We start from the raw sequence: 16,161 nt of genomic DNA on the forward strand, positions 1-16,161 counted from the left end.
TAAATTGAGTTGATTTCCACTTGCCTTGCTTTTTGTGGGCGATGCACAGTCGCTGAGGGCGATGCAGGGCGGAACCGCGGCATTGGTCGCCGTCCTAGCTTGAGTTTTGACATCTACAACCAGGAAGTGGAGTCCCGTTGGAGCGACGAGCGGCCGCGCCAATCACATAACGCGCGTCTAATGTCCATGTCCAATCACGTCTAGCGGTGGAAGAGTATGCCGTCACGTGACGTAAAAGGAGCGGCGCCTTGCACAAGTCCCTGAGCGTCCTTCTTCGGGATAATAATAAAGAGAGAAGTGACACCAGCTGTCGTCTTTCGGCACGCAATTCTTGCATAGAAAGTATAAACTACAATCGCTACGTACTCTGTCAGCATTCCTGCTTCCCGTCATTCTTTTTTTTATACAATAAAGATGTAGGCATTCACAAAGACGGTAATCCTAAAGATCATTCTATTAACGTTGAAAATCACAAAAAATCACCATAGGGATCATGACAAGTCTTAATTAGTGGCTCTATCTGGACACTCACCGCAAAATTGGAAATGAAAATCCAGGCCATGGAGATGTGATGCTACAGGTAACTTCTAGTCATCAGATACATAGCCCATGTGACACATGAAACACCATCAGAGGGCACATTGCAAATTGAAGTTCTTCTAGAAGAACTGTTGTCAAGATTATTCTCCTGGGCACGGTCCAATGGGGCAGGAGAAGAGGAAGACAGAAAAAGAGCTTGGCCAAAAACGTCAGGGAATTGAATGGTTCTAACTTTACTATGAATTTGAATATGAATTCAGGCACTGAGATCAGCGAGGGCCAACCTGAACCGTACTATCAGACTAGCAAAGCGATTCTTTGGGAGGTATGAGGCACAAAATGGCACTCCTGCAGTGAAAGTGGTTCCACATCAGGATGAAAGAGCACTCTTCCTGGACTCAACTGACGTGAGGAGGACCTTGAAAAGGGTCAACACATGGAAGGCTCCAGGCCCTGACAACATTTCAGGGCGTATCCTTAGGGAGTGCGCCGATCAGCTGGCTAGTGTCCTAACAGACATTTTCAACCTCGCTAGACCAAGCCACGTTACCATCATGCTTTAAGATTGCCATCATCATCCCAGTGCCAAAGAATCCCCAGATCTCATCACTGAACGACTACCCGCCCGTTACACTGACTCCTATCATAATTAAGTGCTTTGAGAAACTGGTTAAAGAGCACCTCCAGTATCCCCTCCTCACTTGACCCCTTTCAGTTTGCCTACCGGACAAACCGCTCCACCGGGGATGCCATCTCCTCTGCTCTTCACCTGAGCCTGACACACCTAGAGGAGAAGAACACCCATGTGCGGATGCTGTTCCTGGACTTCAGTTCAGCATTCAACACCATCATCCCACAACACCTAGTAGACAAACTGAGACTCCTGGGCTTCAACACCCCCCTGCGGAACTGGCTGCTGGACTTCCTCACTGACAGACCCCAGTCAGTGCGGCTTGGTCAGACATCTCCAATGTCCTCACCCTCAGCACGGGCTTCCCCCAAGGCTGTGTCCTGAGCCCCCTGCTGTTCACCCTGATGAGACACGACTGCGTCCCTAGGTCAGCCACAAACCACATCGTGAAGTTTGCGGACAACACAACAGTGGTGGGCCTCATCAGGGACGACAACGACCTGGCCTACAGAGAGGAGATGGAGCAGTTGGTGGGCTGGTGCAGAGTCAACAGCCTGGTCCTGAATGTTGACAAAACTAAAGAGATCGTTGTCAACTTCAGAAAAAAAACAGCCCAACCATGCCCCACTTCTCATCAAAAACAAGGCTGTGGAGGTTGTCAGCAGCTCCAAGTTCCTAGGGGTGCACATCACAGACAAACTCACCTGGTCTGTGAACACTGCATCACTGGTGAAGAAGGCACAGCAGCGCTTGTCCTTCATGCGGAAGATGAGGAGAGCCCACCTGCCCCCACACACCCTCATCACATTCTACAGAAGCACCACAGAGAGCATCCTGACTAACTGTATCTCTGTGTGGTGTGGAGGCTGGCCTCCGACTGGAGTAGTGTGAGGAGGGTGGTGAGGACAGCAGAGAAAATCATCGGGACTTCATTGAGGACATTGGCCAGAAGCGCTGACTATCCCGAGCCAAAAACATCATTAGTTGTCTGTCCCTGTGTGCCCTGCAATTGGCTGGCAATTGGCTGGCAACCAGTTCAGGGTGTCCCCTGCCCACTGCCCGATGATTGCTGGGATGGGCTCCAGCACCCCCGCGACCCTACTGAGGATAAGCCGTGCAGCTAATGAGATGAGATGAGATGAGATAGTAATAAAAACGAGAACAATAAGAATAATGATGACAATAATAATGATTATTTTAATCATAGTAATAACGATCATAATAATAATAATAATAATGATAATGACTTAATACTTAATAATAATAATCGTAATAATAATGTGTTAGAAAAATGGGAGGAAAAAAAGCCTACTTACTTGAATTATTAGTAAGTGCTTGGACGTAAAAAAAGAAGCGCGGTATGAGAAAAGGAAGAGAGACAGAGAGAAAGAGAGAGGGGGGAGAGAGAGGGGGGAGAGGGAGAGAGAGAAAGAGAGAGAGGACCTCCCCCTGGGTTGTTGCACCAGTAAGCCCCACGTAAACAAAAGCTCATTGCACTTCAGAATTGAATCTTGAAGCGATCTTGGAAGGCAGGTGCATCGCTGTATCCAAGACATGTGCAGGAACTTGATGATCCCTGAAGGAGTGAAAATATTATTTGCAGGTTTACTCCCAACGGCTTAAATTGATGTGCAAGGTATGCAGATTAATGACAAGTACTCATTTTGTACAATTTAACATATAATTTGAACTGCAGTTTGCATGCATGCAAGGTATTTTAAATAAGAGGAACGATTATACATTCATGAAAGTTTTTATTTTTAGTGACCATGCCATGCATCCAGACGCAGTGCAACTCCTCTTCTCCGGGAGCCAGCCCGGCGTCTCATCAGAGCGCAATCGGAGAGCGCCATTGTGACCTCTTCACTCCCGAGTTTGTCAAGTTTAGCATGGAGCTTGCAAACAGCGAAACTTCGACTTTATCACTTGGTGCAGAAACTTACGCATGTAGCTACAACTCCAACTCCAAGCCACAGTGTCCGTTCCAAATGCCGCTTCGTGATCTTCCGTACGTCAAGGCCGAGGATGCGTACGGTTGTGCAGCAAGATTCCAGACCGTGGATACTGTCGATCGACTGCCCTCCACCAATTCTATCTACTATTACCACTCGGGATCCTCGCGCGCACCCATTACGCACAACTCTCAAACCCCGCAGATGTGGGAAGACTCTGCGTCTCGGTTCCGTCAAGATTATTTGGTCTCCACGCAGAGGAAAAACGCCTTCTCCAGATTTTCACTGTTTTCTATCAAGCACGCACCCGAAGGCAGCCACAACGTTTGCACTGGCAGCGCGATGAAATTTGACCGACCATTCCAAATGTCCACCAGTTTGGACCATGCATTGGACTCTCCCAGTCTTTTTTGCTGTGCCGGTCTTGGAAAGCCGTCTTGTTCCGCTTTTCGCCAACTGCAAGTCGGTCAGCACTTAATGAACAGCCTTGGTCCTCCGAGTTGCGCGTCCAGCCGAGGGCGACCGAACACAGAGGGATTGTGCGCCGTATGCGGGGACAACGCAGCCTGCCAGCACTACGGGGTGCGCACTTGCGAGGGATGCAAAGGATTCTTTAAGGTGGGAGTCAACGTTTGCTGATGTACTTAAATTGAATTGAATTGTTTTTATGGTCATTGATAGCAACGCAGAGCATACCTGTCAACCTCAGCCGATGGCTCCCAAGTGCAATTCCCCGTATTAAGCAATGTTCAGGTCCAGAATATTCATTGTCATTGTTAAAAAAGACAAATGATACTTTGCCCGGAGCACCCATCCATCCAGTAATTAAAAGAAAATAGAAAACCCATGATAAATAAAATAAATAGCCAGATAAAATACCCATAGACGCAAAAAATATTAATAACACATTGTAGAAATTGAAGGTGGGGTGCGTCGCTTGAGGTGTCCTTAAAAGTTGACGGTAGAAGTATGTGTTAACAATGCCCAACATAGTTCAAATATCCACCACACCTAGCTGCTTTTATCTTACTTTTATCTGTGCTGTTAGGGACTCACAATTCATTAGGGGGCTTGACTGTGATTTCACGCTTGTGCTTCTGGTTTTCTTTTAGTGTAGGTTTAAAATGGTGAAAGTCAGAAAATGTCTGTTTCAAATGCAGGCCAAACGTCAACCGAAACCCCCCAAAAAGATGGAAAAAAATAAGAGTTTATTATATTGTATATAAGGAAGTCACGCCACACAAGTAGCTTGACAGGGGCTACAATGATGATTCGAGCCAGAAAATTGCGTTAGCAAGTAGACTAGTTTCAAATTCCGGACAGCACATTTAAAAGTAACATGTTACCATAAAAATTTGAAAGCAGCATAAGTCAATGTTAAAGTGCAATCGTGTCTGACAGTCATCATTATTCTCTAGAAAAGAAGGGTAAAAAAGTGGTGAGTATTGATGATATTCTGCAGGGGTCTCCAAAATGTTTGCATTGGCCAGAGAAATAAACCAGCTGAATGATGTTATCAATATATTGAATATGCCAATAGAGCGTCTTATAGCTGATGCCTCTGCAATATTTGAGGAAAATAGATAACATATGCCATTCTATCCTGCGCTTGTGTTTCATGTTCTATAAAGGGACCATTTCATCCAAATGGTTTTGAAACACACAAAATATACAAACAAATACATCAACATATAAAAACCATAAGAGTAATGGTAAAGTTATAGCTCTCTATTCAAGCACTAAAATTGATCATTTGCAATGAAAAGATCGATGCAAAAGGACTACTTCAGAAATGTTTTATTGCATGGAATTTAATATCTTGATAAATACAATTGATTTTAAAAGCATTTACACAACAATATCGTTTTAATGTTTGATGTTGGCCTTGAGCACATTGAAATATAACGTTTTTTATAAAGGTACACAGGGACAGAGGTCAGGAAATCCAGGTGGGTGCAAGTCTATTGCCTTATGTTTTAAATCAAATAACATCTGAATGGGTATTTACACGATTGTATGTGTTTGATAATTGGCAATCAGCATATACAGCTACAATGAGTGGAGTGGCATATTTTCTTCTTATGCTTCTCTCAGCAGATTAATCTGTTGGCAGGCCTGAAATGGCCTGCGGGCTGTACTTTGGTGACCCCGGATATACTACTACATCAATGCAACCAGTTCAGTTATTGTCAGTGGGTGTGATTTATGTCATAAGTGGGTGGAAGGGAAGAGTTTAAGAGCCTTTGGATACTGACTGTTGGCCAGTCTAGATCTTCTGGCCTGTATGGACTGGTATCTTCTACCTGAGGGCAGCAGACTAAAAAGGTGAGCTGACCGGTCATGATGTTGCCCACTCTTCTTAACAAGTGGTGTAATGGGTCTCTGATCTCATTGATGGTTGTTCTTATAATTCTCCCGGCAGCTTTAACCACATGATGGAGCGCCTGCTGGTCAGCATTAGTGCAGCTAGAAAACCACACTAAGCAATAAACCTTACAAAAATAAAACTCCACCTATTTATTCACAGCAAGACATTTTGTGAAGTAAAAAATGAATTATTTTGTTTAAAGTTATTTTATTTACCAAATAGACATCACAAACAAATTCTTTCAGTCTCTGCCTCAGGTCTTTCTCCACTCTGCGTAAATGTAGTGCTGCTAGATATACATAGCAATGCATAATTTTGCAGACTTCATCATTCTACTGATGATTTTGCTCCCTCACAAAAACTGTCAAAGTTTAGTTGAAAATAAATGCTTGATCGAGATTCAGATTCAGATTCAGATCTACTTTATTGTCATTCTAGTACACGTGTATACAGAACGAAATGTCGATACATCTGACCCGCACAGTTTCCTTGAATGTACAGATATAAATAAAATGTTGTATTGAGTTGTAGTATTGAGTGCTAATAAAATACTAAATAATTATGGCTATGTATAGTATTTTACAGTAGCGCAAATAGTGCAAGATAGCATAGAAAGGATAGCATTTGCCTGTGTACCTTGACAATATTAGCGATCCCCAATTGTTGTCTCAGTGACTGCGACGATCTGGTCAGAGTCGTACAAACAATTGTTATACCATGTACACAATTTAAAATGATCAAAAAACTTATCAAATACATGGAAAACGTACAAATTGAAATAAATCGTAGTAAAACGTTGCATGCTACAACATTTGATAGGCACTCCTAGGTAAACGCGTAATAAAGACTGAGATTAAAAAAACCTGTCAGGATAAATAGGCAAACATATATACAACGAAGTGCTTAGAGAATGACCTAAGTTATAATAATAGTGCAATGAAAAGTAGTGCAATAACATTCAGCAACAAAAGAAATTCCCCAAAAGTCGCAAGATAAATATTTTCAGAGTTTTGTACACTTTTTTATGGTGGTGATGGCCATGGGGAAGAAACTGTCTCCAAGATCTGTTAGTCCTTGTTTTAAGGGACCTGTAGTGCTACCAGAGGGAAACAGGTCGAAGGGCTGGTGGCCAGGATGAGAAGAGTAAAAGAGTATTTTTGTTGATGGCCCATTTGATATATGAGAATCCGGTACTTGAATCAAAGATGATTTTCTTAGTAATTGGTGCTGAAATAGCCCGCCAGAAAAATAGTATCATTATAGCGTAGGATGAAAGAAGTGGTCTGGAGCTTCTCTAGCAATCACAGCTTGGTATTATAGCTTTGTTCTATAATTTGTTCCATGTTGCGACCCACAATAGATAAATGTGGTAAAAGGACACAAAGAACTTGAGAGACAGAAAAGGTGTAAAGATTAAAACCGTAGCTCTGTCCTTTGCTTGACAAAACATGCATTTATTTCCTGTGAATGAGCGAGTGAGTTGTCTGTTCCCGTGTGCCCTGCGATTGGCTGGCAACCGGTTCAGGGTGTCCCTATATGCTAGTTCCTAGTTTAAGTTCATTAGAGATGCACTTTCAGTTTGAGTAACAAAGTTTGAGTAAGAAACAAGAATTGTGCCTATGTGAGAACTTACAACTACAGGAACAATGTTTGATATTTCAGAGATGTAACAGGCATCTTTGAGTCTGTGCTTAGTTAGGAGTTTGATCGCCTCCTTTCTTTTCACACTCCTTTTTGGGAGAGTTTAATATATATATATATATATATATATATATATATATATATATATATATATATATATATATATATATATATATATATATATATATATATATATAAAATCTAGGTATTGCCTAGCATGCCTGCATTTGACCTTTTACCCCCCCCAGCATTCGTAGGGGCAAATGTCCTGATTTAACCTTGCCATTGACGTGCTGAGAATACGGAACATTCTTTGATCAAGACCCTCTGGACGATTGGCTCAATTATGAATGCCCATGAACTAGTATTTACCCAGACGGACCTTGTCCAAGGACTGTATGCCATCCAGCACCTCATCAATCCCACAGGATTTAGATCACTGCTTTTTATTTTTTAAGGTGCTTTCAGTTTTCACTTTTTGTAGACATTTGTAAGATAAGACATAAATTGACAATGCGACCGATTTACCTGCGGATATCGTCAAATTTACTGTTGTGTACAGAGAACATTTGTTTTTCACAGGAGGTATGTTCTACAAAGTTAAAACACTTTATTCTAACAACTATTATACACTATTATACATTTAAACCAAAGAACAAACACTTTATATGTATTTATTTCTGTTATTTTTCAATACCAGGGTATTGCAGTGGCGGGCTGTGCCTTTCACACCTGAGCCTTTAGTAGACTAAAACAACTCTCAATAATTATTTTGTGGTTATAAAGAAATTTTAAAAAAATACTACAGCTTCAGCTGTGACATATATTATAAAGTATCAATAATAACCTCACGAAAGTGTAGTTTTATTTAGGAATATAGACACGTTTTACTCACCAAAAATCCTATTTACCGTTGCACAAAATATATCCTTCATTCTTTTCTCAAAACAATTTCATTTACACTGTTGTACAGATGCTTTGTGCGTTCAAGTTCCATCAAGAGGTTCTTTTCTATCGCCCACAAAGCTAATGCTGATAGTCGGGCCTGTCACATTTTTGGCATACGTTTTATTCAATTTAGGGCTTAAAAGGTCAGTTCGACAGAAGCAAAGGACGCAGGGATCTTTTTCTTCACGTTTTCTTTGTAAAATTTCGGTTACAACCACCTAGCCAAACAGGGTTTGTAAAACCGGCGATGTTTCCCACAGCAGGCTGGTAGGTGCTCAGACGTCAACTCAAAATCTGAGAGGCTAAACCAACACTTTTATCGAACACTGATGTTGTGTCTCACAGCCTTCAGAAGTCTTTGTGAAAGAAAGCCTCCCTGGAAACAAATAATGGCTAAAAAGTGATTGGTTAAATGCTTGCATATGAAAGGAACATATGGAAGCAGCACAACCAGAGGGAAAGCAATGAAAGCAAACTGACACATAATTTGGGAAAAAAGTAAAATGAATAAAGCAAAATAACATCACATCAGTCATATATTTTTAGTCCAGCAGAGTAGATTTTGCAGGCCATGACGACCCAACACTGTTGTATTGCGTTCTCTTCGGTTTACCGACAATAGGAGTGCAACCAAATCCAGGTCTATGTGACATCCTAAGTAAAGTCGCCGCACCAGTGCTACCAATAGAAAAGTTATACTTGCTATTTATTCACGGTTTCATTGAGATGTTTTACTATTTTTAAAAACGCTATTAAAAATTAAAATCCCTACGAATGAAAAAAGTAATATATTTATATTCCAGGTGTTCCTCATCAAGCATGTTTATGACATGATGCCACAATGTAGACTTGTTCTTGCATCCCTAGAGTTCAGTAATAAGAATCGAATCCCTCAAAACGCTGAAAACTATTATGTTTGTGATGTCATTTTGATGATGTTGAGATATTTTTCTGGGGCTAAAACGTCAGCCATACAATTTGTCGTGATCTTCCCCCAGCGCACAGTCCAGAAAAATGCCAAATATGTGTGTTTGGCAGCCAAGAATTGCCCAGTTGACAAACGACGGAGGAACCGCTGTCAGTACTGCCGCTTCCAGAAATGCCTTGCAGTCGGAATGGTCAAAGAAGGTAATTGTGGATAATGCTGCTAACAGACTTCCTCTAACACCAAATCGTATTTAGATATTTCCGCTGTTCCTGCAGTGGTACGGACGGATGGCCTGAAAGGTCGCAGGGGCCGCCTGCCTTCTAAAGCCAAAGTTCTTCCAGATCCAAGCTCCTCAGAAGACACTGTTTTGAGGTCCCTTGTCACAGCGCACGTGGAGTCCAACCCTTCGCCCTCCCGTCTCGATTACCGCAGAGTGAGAAAGGTTTTTAACCTCGAAATACGCTTTCATTCCAAATAGTGCTTACTTTTTATGTGTTGTTGCTTTATGGAGTTCAAAGAAGGTCCAGATGGCCCCCCGGGACAGGACGCCCAACACGTACGGCAGTTTTACGACCTCCTGACCAGATCCATGGAAGTGATTCGGACATGGGCCCTAAAGATACCAGGGTTTGTCTCTCTCACCAAATATGACCAAGATCTCCTGTTCTACTCATCGTTCTTGGAGCTCTTTGTCTTACGTCTGTCCTACAGGTAAACGATGCATAAGACATTGTATCAGAAATTAAGTTTTTAGGGGTCTTAATAGACAATACATTAAGTTGGAAAACACACATCAGAAACATAAGCATCTGATTCTGACTACCCCTTTTCGAACATGTTATATGACATTATTTCATTGTTGACTCATTGTTTTTGTCCTGTTTTTATTTTAATGTTCGAAATAAAGTTTTCATTCATTCATTCATTCAAGGGGGACACATTTTGTGCCATAACCTTCAGTGAATTATCAATTAAATCAGGGATGTTAAATACCAGTATACTGTATTTCTGCACTACCTTGATACATAACATGAGGGTACTTACAAAAACAAGAACTCAACAACAAAATAATATTACATAATATGTTCAAAAAGGGGTAGTCAGAAGCAAATGCTTATATTACCTAACCCTTCATCTTCCCTATTAAACACACCAATTATATAACAACAATTGTAATACTATTATAATAACAGTTATGATATAACAATAGCAACAATAACACAAAGTTAATCATAATTCTAGACGCAATATTCCCAATGTCTCGTATCACTCATACCCCATTTTCTTCATCTCTGTATTCCGCCAGGAATGGTTTTTTTGTATTTAAATTTGAACAAGTGAATAGTTGGACATCATTTGATCTCGTCTTGCAGACCGTTCCAGAGCTTGACTCCACACACAGACACACACATACTTCTCCTGGTGGTTAGGGTTAGGGTCAGGGTTAGGGTTAGTAAGTTATAATTTCCTTCTTTCCGAATGAATAATTTATGGATGTTTTCTGGCACTATGTTTTTGTTGACCTTAAATAGCAGTTGTGCAGTGAAAAATTTTACTAAATCAATCCATTATAAAACAGACACGAGATGGCCAATAGTGTTAGCTTCTATTGTCACTGAGTACCGTATTTTCCGCACTATAAGGCGCACCTAAAAGCCTTTATTTTTTTCAAAAGCTGACCATGCGCCTTATAACACAGTGCGCCTTATTTATGGATCAATATTAATTCGCAAAGTCTTGCAACTAACTTGCAGCCGCCAACTAGATTTTCCCCCGAACGCCAAATTGTCCGCGGTGTATGCTGGGATTTATTTACCGGCGTTTCATTGGCTAACCAATGTGTCAACCATCAGTTGAATCGATCACTATTGGCTAAAGTTATTCGGAGGTCAAGAGGCGGATCCTTTTTATCATTTACAGGCTGGCATTGGCTTGAACGGCAAAACAAAGCCTGCAATTGGCCGAAAAAGATGAATGTGTATAGCACGAGGCTGACGGCATACAGAAAGCATTTTTTACTATACTATATTTGTAAATATTTTATTCTCCTGGATTTACTACACTCACGGATATAAGAGGACCACGGATGCACAATATTATGAACACAACGACTTCGGTGAGCTACTCCGGCTATATATCTAGTTTCAGACTGAACTCGATGTTTCTGTGATAAGCGGTGCAGATAATGGATGGAATGGAGTGTCTATTTTTAAATTAAACTCAATTCCAAGTGTTTATTGTCCTATGCACAGTAAAGTTGCGAGCGAAAAAGAAAATAGAAACTAAGGAATGGTTGGCATTTCTTGAATCCCAAGACTTTAACCTTCCGAATGATATTTGAAATGATGCATTTGAGTGACATCGTACGGACACCGCATCCGCACGTGTTCTCGACACGTTTTTGCGTCTTTGCAAGGTTTGGGAATATTAAGGGGGTAATAAGTTGGACTGAACTATCTGACTGTTTTGTCCACGTTCCCATTGTAGCGCCTTATAATCCGGTGCGTCTTACGTATGTCAAAAATAGGACCAAAAACTATTTTTTCGGGGTGCGCCCTATAACCCGGTGCGCCTTATAGTGCGGAAAATACGGTACCTAAAACAGGGCTCAGCAACCTGCGGCTCTAAATATATTTGTATTAATTGTGTGATGCATTTCTTTAGAAAATGTATTAAATACTGAATGACTAACTTTTATTTATAAATCACTGTTACTTCTATTCTTACAATAGGTTTTTACTAAGTGTTTTTTTTTGCAGATCGAGACATATTTTTGTTTGTTTGTTGGTCCATCATGGCGCTCTCAAAATTATGGGTTGCCAACCCCTGACCTAACAGAAACTTAGAGTTAGTAATTATGTAGTGTAGACTTTTTTGTTCACATATCCAGATTACCGGTATGTCCTTAGTGTTTGTTCCCCTTTTGTTATACTCTGTACTGAACATAATAAACAGAGAGAAATAAAAAATAAAAAAAAACTGCAAAAAAAGGTTGAATCTTCCTGTGCGTAGTTTGCATGTTCTCCCCGTGCTTGCGTGGGTTCCCTCTGAGCACTCCGGTTTCCTCCCACATTCTGAAAGCATGCATGTCGGGTTAATTGGCCGGTCCAAATTGTTCCTAGGAGCTAGTGAGTTGTCTGTCTCTATGTGCCCTGGGATTGGCTGGCAACCAGTTCAGGGTTTCCCCTGCCCACTGCCTGAATACCTGGGATGGGCTCCAGCACCCCCGCGACCCCACTGGGGATAAATGGTGCAGATAATGGATGGATGGATGCAAAAAAAAAACATGCTTCTCCGTCCTTTTTTAAATTGAAAACTTGGAGAATTTGAATTCAAAGATTGATTTTGTAAGCCAAGTTAAGCTACTGCTCAAAAGTTTTGGGTCACCTAAAATGAGTGTGTTTCCCATTAATAGTCACACTTTTTACCAAATGAGTTGCAAAATAAAACTACAGTACAGTCAAGAGGATAGAAATAAGGACTTGTCGGACAAAAAACCCCCACTTTTGCTTACATTAAAGAATCCAAATTTCTAGAAGACCCCAAACCTTTAAGCGTTAGTGCATTTGAAATGCCTTCAGTACCAAAAAGCTTTGCAGATACCATCTTTACAAGATCCCTTGATCTGAAACCTACAGAGTGCACGGAAAACGACCATGCGCAGCATGAAGAATATTAAGAAATCTCGAGAAACCTTCCCACGACATTAAATCGTTTTGATCATCAAAAGGATAAATAGAAAACAACTTGCCAAATATTTTTTCGATATTTTTGTAAAGATCAAACCCTGACGAGGGCAAGCTGATATTCTGCGACGGCTCGGTCTGGCACCGCTTTCAATGTCTTCGGGGATTCGGCCAATGGATCGACAGCATCGTGGAGTTCTCCGCCAATCTACGTGGGATGAACCTGGACGTCGCCACTTTCTCTTGCATATGTGCTCTGGCCCTGGTCACCGGTGAGGGGCTCCGCATTTATGTCCATTTTGTTGCAGAGGCGAACAGAAAATTCCTACTTTTTATTTCGTTAATGGATGAAGCAAGAACGCTTATCAAAAGGAGCAAATTCGTTGTTGTCTTTCAGGTAGAATGATGCCGATTTCTATTTCTAATTTTACGCTACTATTTAAAGGGACACAGTGTAATATTTGACCACTAGGTTTCACAGCATTGTATAGTGCAGGGGTCTCCATCGTGGATGCCCCGTAAGGATAGTTGAATTGCCTGCGTACCTGTTTTGAAAGAAGCTCAACAGTGCTTGATCATTGGGATTTTCTAGTGAAGTTGTTGTCTCTGTCTGTCTGTCTGTCTCTCTGTCTCTGTCTCTGTCTCTGTCTCTCTCTCTCTCTCTCTCTCTCTCTCTCTCTCTCTCTCTCTCTTTCTTTCTCTCTCTCTCTCCATCTCTCTCTCTCTCTCTCTCTCTTGCTCTCTCTTTATCTTCTTTTCCCCTCCTGTTTGTATAATTTTCTCTTTCTTGCTCACTTTTTCTTTTCTTTATTTTCTTTGTCTCTCTTTCTGTTACTCTTAGTTTTTCTTTTTTCTGTTTTTTCTCTATCGCTCCTTCTTTTTCTCACTCTCCTTCAATTTCCATCCATCCATCCATCCATTATCTTCCGCTTATCCAAGGTCGGGTCGCTGGGGCAGCAGCCTTAAAAGGGAAGCCCAGACGTCTCTGCTTCATTTTCTTTCCGTTTTTCTTACTCTTACTTTCTTTTTTCTCTCTCTCTCTCTTTATTTTACTTTCTTTCTTTCTTTTTTTGTCTCTCTCTCTTTTTTTAACTCTTACTTTCTTTTTCTCTCTCTCTTTGTTTTACTTTCTTTTTTTTGTTCTCTTTCTTTTTTCTTTCTTTCTTTCGTTCTTTATTTCTTTCTTTCCCTTGTCCTTCTTTCCTTCCTCCCTTCCTTCCTTCCTTCCTTCCTTCCTTTCTTCCTTTCTTCCTTCCTTCCTTCCCTCCTTTTTCTTTCTCTCGCTTATTTTCTACTTTAACTTTCTTTTTCATTCACGTTTCTTCTTTTTTTCCTTTACTCTCTTTCTCTCCCTTTCTTCTGAGTCTATTCTACCCTACTTCCTATAATTTACCTGGTAACAACACTGTAAAAACATAAGTGATTGTAGAAATTCATATCAAACTGGGTGCTTTTGCGCTATTTAGTTACAGAAACTAGCGCTCGGCTTGAAAAAAGTCGGAGACCCAATGGTAATCTGCAATCGATAATGAGTTCCCTTAAAATTTTTACGTAGTACAGAGTCAAATTGACCAGACTGCACAAATTTTCTTCGCATTTTTTACCCTTTAAGATATATTTTCTTATTTTACTCGATAAGCTTCTTTTTCATGGCGGGCAATGTAAATTGTAATTATTTTATGGATAAAATGAGGAAAAAATATGGGTCAAATATATGTGTAATCGGGGCAAAAAAATAACCTTTACATTAATGAAATAAAAACAAAAACACTGCCACACTCCATACAAACTAAAATCTAGTGTTCTTCTGACAGAGCGGCATGGACTAAAGGAACCAAGGAAGGTGGAGAAGCTGCAAAGAAGTGTTGTCAAATGTTTGAAGGACAGCAGCCCATGGGTGGAAAGCGATTCCGACACTTGGTCGAACCATTTTATCCTAGTCGTGGAGAAGCTCCCTGAACTTCGCACTCTGTGCATCCAAGGCCTGCAGAGGATCTTTTATCTGAAGTTGGAGGATCTGGTGCCCCCACCCGCGATAATAGATAAGTTATTCCTAGACACCTTGCCCTTTTGAAGAAAACATACAAAGACATTCTGAGAAGCTTTTTCTCCAGGTCTCTTGATTATAGTTTGGGGGATTTGAGTACACAAAAACATATAATTTACGGCTTATTATTAAAGTGAATTTTGATTTGATTGCGATGTTTTTGGGTGGAACTTCTTTTATCGGAAGACCGAACTCGCTAATTCACAGTTGACCGAATTGTAAGCATCAAGGTTGATGAAATGTTTATATATGTAATTGTCGTGTCATGTTTTATTGGATAAATAAACTCTGAGAGCTGTTGGTTTCATTTCATTATTCTGATGTTACAACGAGGGACATCATTAAAATTACGCCAATGTCTCATCGTTTCACAAAGCCAATTAGAGAATATCTGTTAACCAAAGCCAGGTTGTTTTTTGTCTTCATATATGCATTTTGCCCACCTGTGTTTTGGACCCAAGCTAGTTGCCAGATTAAGTAACAGATCAAATTTCTTTTAAAATAGTTTTTGAAAAGGGGACATTGCTGACTGGATTTTTGTGATCTAAAAAATAAGTACAGATTAAAGTCAAGTAATTTTTTAGGCCTCCTAGTTAAATATTTCAGTGTCAATGACAGCTTTAGCTATAGATGAGTAATGCCTATCGTTTTAGTCTGCCCAGGGCTTTCAGGATCCATGTTTTCCAGTGTAGTCCAACTATGCCTTTGTTTTTTGGGCTACGTATTCTTACAAGGTCTTCACTATATTTCCATCCTCTGATTGACTATTAAGGGCAAAAATACTCAGCCCTCTGTACCCTTCACTATCACAATCATTAAGCAGATTTTCTTTAAAATCTGAAAAGAATAAACAAGCCATGAAAACCATAGTGTTCTCCCTTGGAGATAAGGTGAGGTGTCATCCGGGAGGGACTCTGTGTCGAGCCACTGCTCCTCCGCATTGAGATGATCCAGTTGAGGTGGCTCGGGCATCTGATAAGGATGCCTCCTGGACGCCTCCCTCGGGAGGTGTTCCGGGCATGTCCCACTGGCAGGAGGCCCCAGGGGACTATGTCTCTCGGCTGACATGGGAACGCCTTGGGATCCCGTCGGATGAGCTGGAGGTTGTAGCTGGGGATACGGACGTCTGGGCTTCCCTTTTAAGCCTGATAAATGGATGGATGGATGGATGAAAACCATAGTAAAATCAAATGAAAACTGACAGTTTAAATTCTGTTGATATATAAATTATCAGATTATCTGATCCAAAGGGACCGAGTGTATTATTTTGTGTATCATTATGGCAGACAAAACACAGTTTCATTAAAAAAACACTAATGATTTACATAAGAAAAAAAAATACATTAGAATCATATAAACATCTTTTTTTATTACTCATAGGCTGATAAATGTACATTTGTTTTACATGTTATGAGCCTAG

The 16,161-nt window shown here is 40.7% G+C and overlaps 1 protein-coding gene across 6 annotated transcripts; it reads left to right on the forward strand.

Moving 5' to 3' along the window:
* The first annotated feature begins 111 nt into the window (after nt 1-111).
* LOC148370228 (nuclear receptor subfamily 4 group A member 2-like) lies at nt 112-15,042 on the forward strand. 6 transcript variants are annotated; one of them, XM_088332630.1, is made up of 7 exons: nt 112-580; nt 2,936-3,741; nt 9,079-9,208; nt 9,263-9,450; nt 9,520-9,719; nt 12,788-12,966; nt 14,509-15,042. In XM_088332630.1, exons 2-7 carry the CDS (start codon nt 2,941-2,943, stop codon nt 14,766-14,768), a joined length of 1,758 nt encoding a protein of 585 aa, XP_088188756.1. In that variant the 5' UTR covers nt 112-580; nt 2,936-2,940; the 3' UTR covers nt 14,769-15,042. The 6 variants fall into 6 exon arrangements, with proteins under 6 accessions (XP_088188756.1, XP_088188761.1, XP_088188755.1 ...); XM_088332635.1 differs by lacking the exon at nt 112-580 and adding an exon at nt 1,513-2,807 and having other exon boundaries at nt 9,520-9,635; XM_088332629.1 differs by lacking the exon at nt 112-580 and adding an exon at nt 1,514-2,807.
* Nucleotides 15,043-16,161: the final 1,119 nt, after the last annotated feature.

Source organism: Urocampus carinirostris, chromosome 3, assembly GCF_059441175.1.
Source record: "Urocampus carinirostris isolate Australia breed hairy pipefish chromosome 3, RoL_Ucar_1.0, whole genome shotgun sequence".
Classification (NCBI taxonomy): domain Eukaryota; kingdom Metazoa; phylum Chordata; class Actinopteri; order Syngnathiformes; family Syngnathidae; genus Urocampus; species Urocampus carinirostris.